Source organism: Nanorana parkeri, unplaced genomic scaffold (genome assembly GCF_000935625.1).
Source record: "Nanorana parkeri isolate BGI_ZX_2015 unplaced genomic scaffold, ASM93562v1 scaffold4885, whole genome shotgun sequence".
Taxonomy (NCBI): Eukaryota; Metazoa; Chordata; class Amphibia; order Anura; family Dicroglossidae; genus Nanorana; species Nanorana parkeri.
The window spans coordinates 1-486 of record NW_017311145.1 but is presented as its reverse complement, the minus strand read 5'-3'; the positions used below and the strand labels follow the sequence as shown (position 1 = coordinate 486).

At 58.4% G+C, this 486-nt stretch overlaps 1 protein-coding gene across 1 annotated transcript in view; it reads right to left on the bottom strand.

Annotated features, from left to right (window-relative positions):
• Nucleotides 1–408, bottom strand: part of LOC108804042 (gastric inhibitory polypeptide receptor-like) — a gene marked incomplete at its 5' end in the record, with an annotated part of 8,176 nt that extends 7,768 nt beyond the window's left edge. Inside the window, one exon of the mRNA XM_018575810.1 lies at nucleotides 305–408. Within this exon, the coding sequence (XP_018431312.1) occupies nucleotides 305–408 (104 nt within the window). The remainder of the gene's footprint in view (nucleotides 1–304) is intronic.
• Between the last annotated feature and the right edge of the window lie 78 nt (nucleotides 409–486).

Here is a 486-nt window from a genome sequence, read left to right as displayed (position 1 = left end):
GCTCTGTCCTCCCCTGACTCCTCCTCTCCTCCTCATCTTTACATAGGGGCCCCCCAAGGCTCTGTCCTCCCCTGACTCCTCCTCTCCTCTTCATCTTTCCATAGGGGCCCCCCAATGCTCTGTCCTCCCCTGACTCCTCCTCTCCTCCTCATCTTTACATAGGGGCCCCCCAAGGCTCTTGCCTCCCCTGACTCCTCCTCTCCTCTTCATCTTTCCATAGGGGCCCCAAGGCTCTGTCCTCCCCTGACTCCTCCTCTCCATCATCACCTACCACAGTGTTCATCAATGGAGGAGGAAGCCGTACCTGAGCTGTGTCAGTATACAGAGGGCCACAGTGAGCGCCGCCAGCGAAATCCCGTATCCAACGCTGTACATCACCCGCAACTGCGACAGAATCCACGTCTCCCACTGCGAGGACAGAGCCACAACTACCGGTCACATCAGCCCCTGTACAGAGGAGCTTACACTCTAATGTCCCCTCCCCCC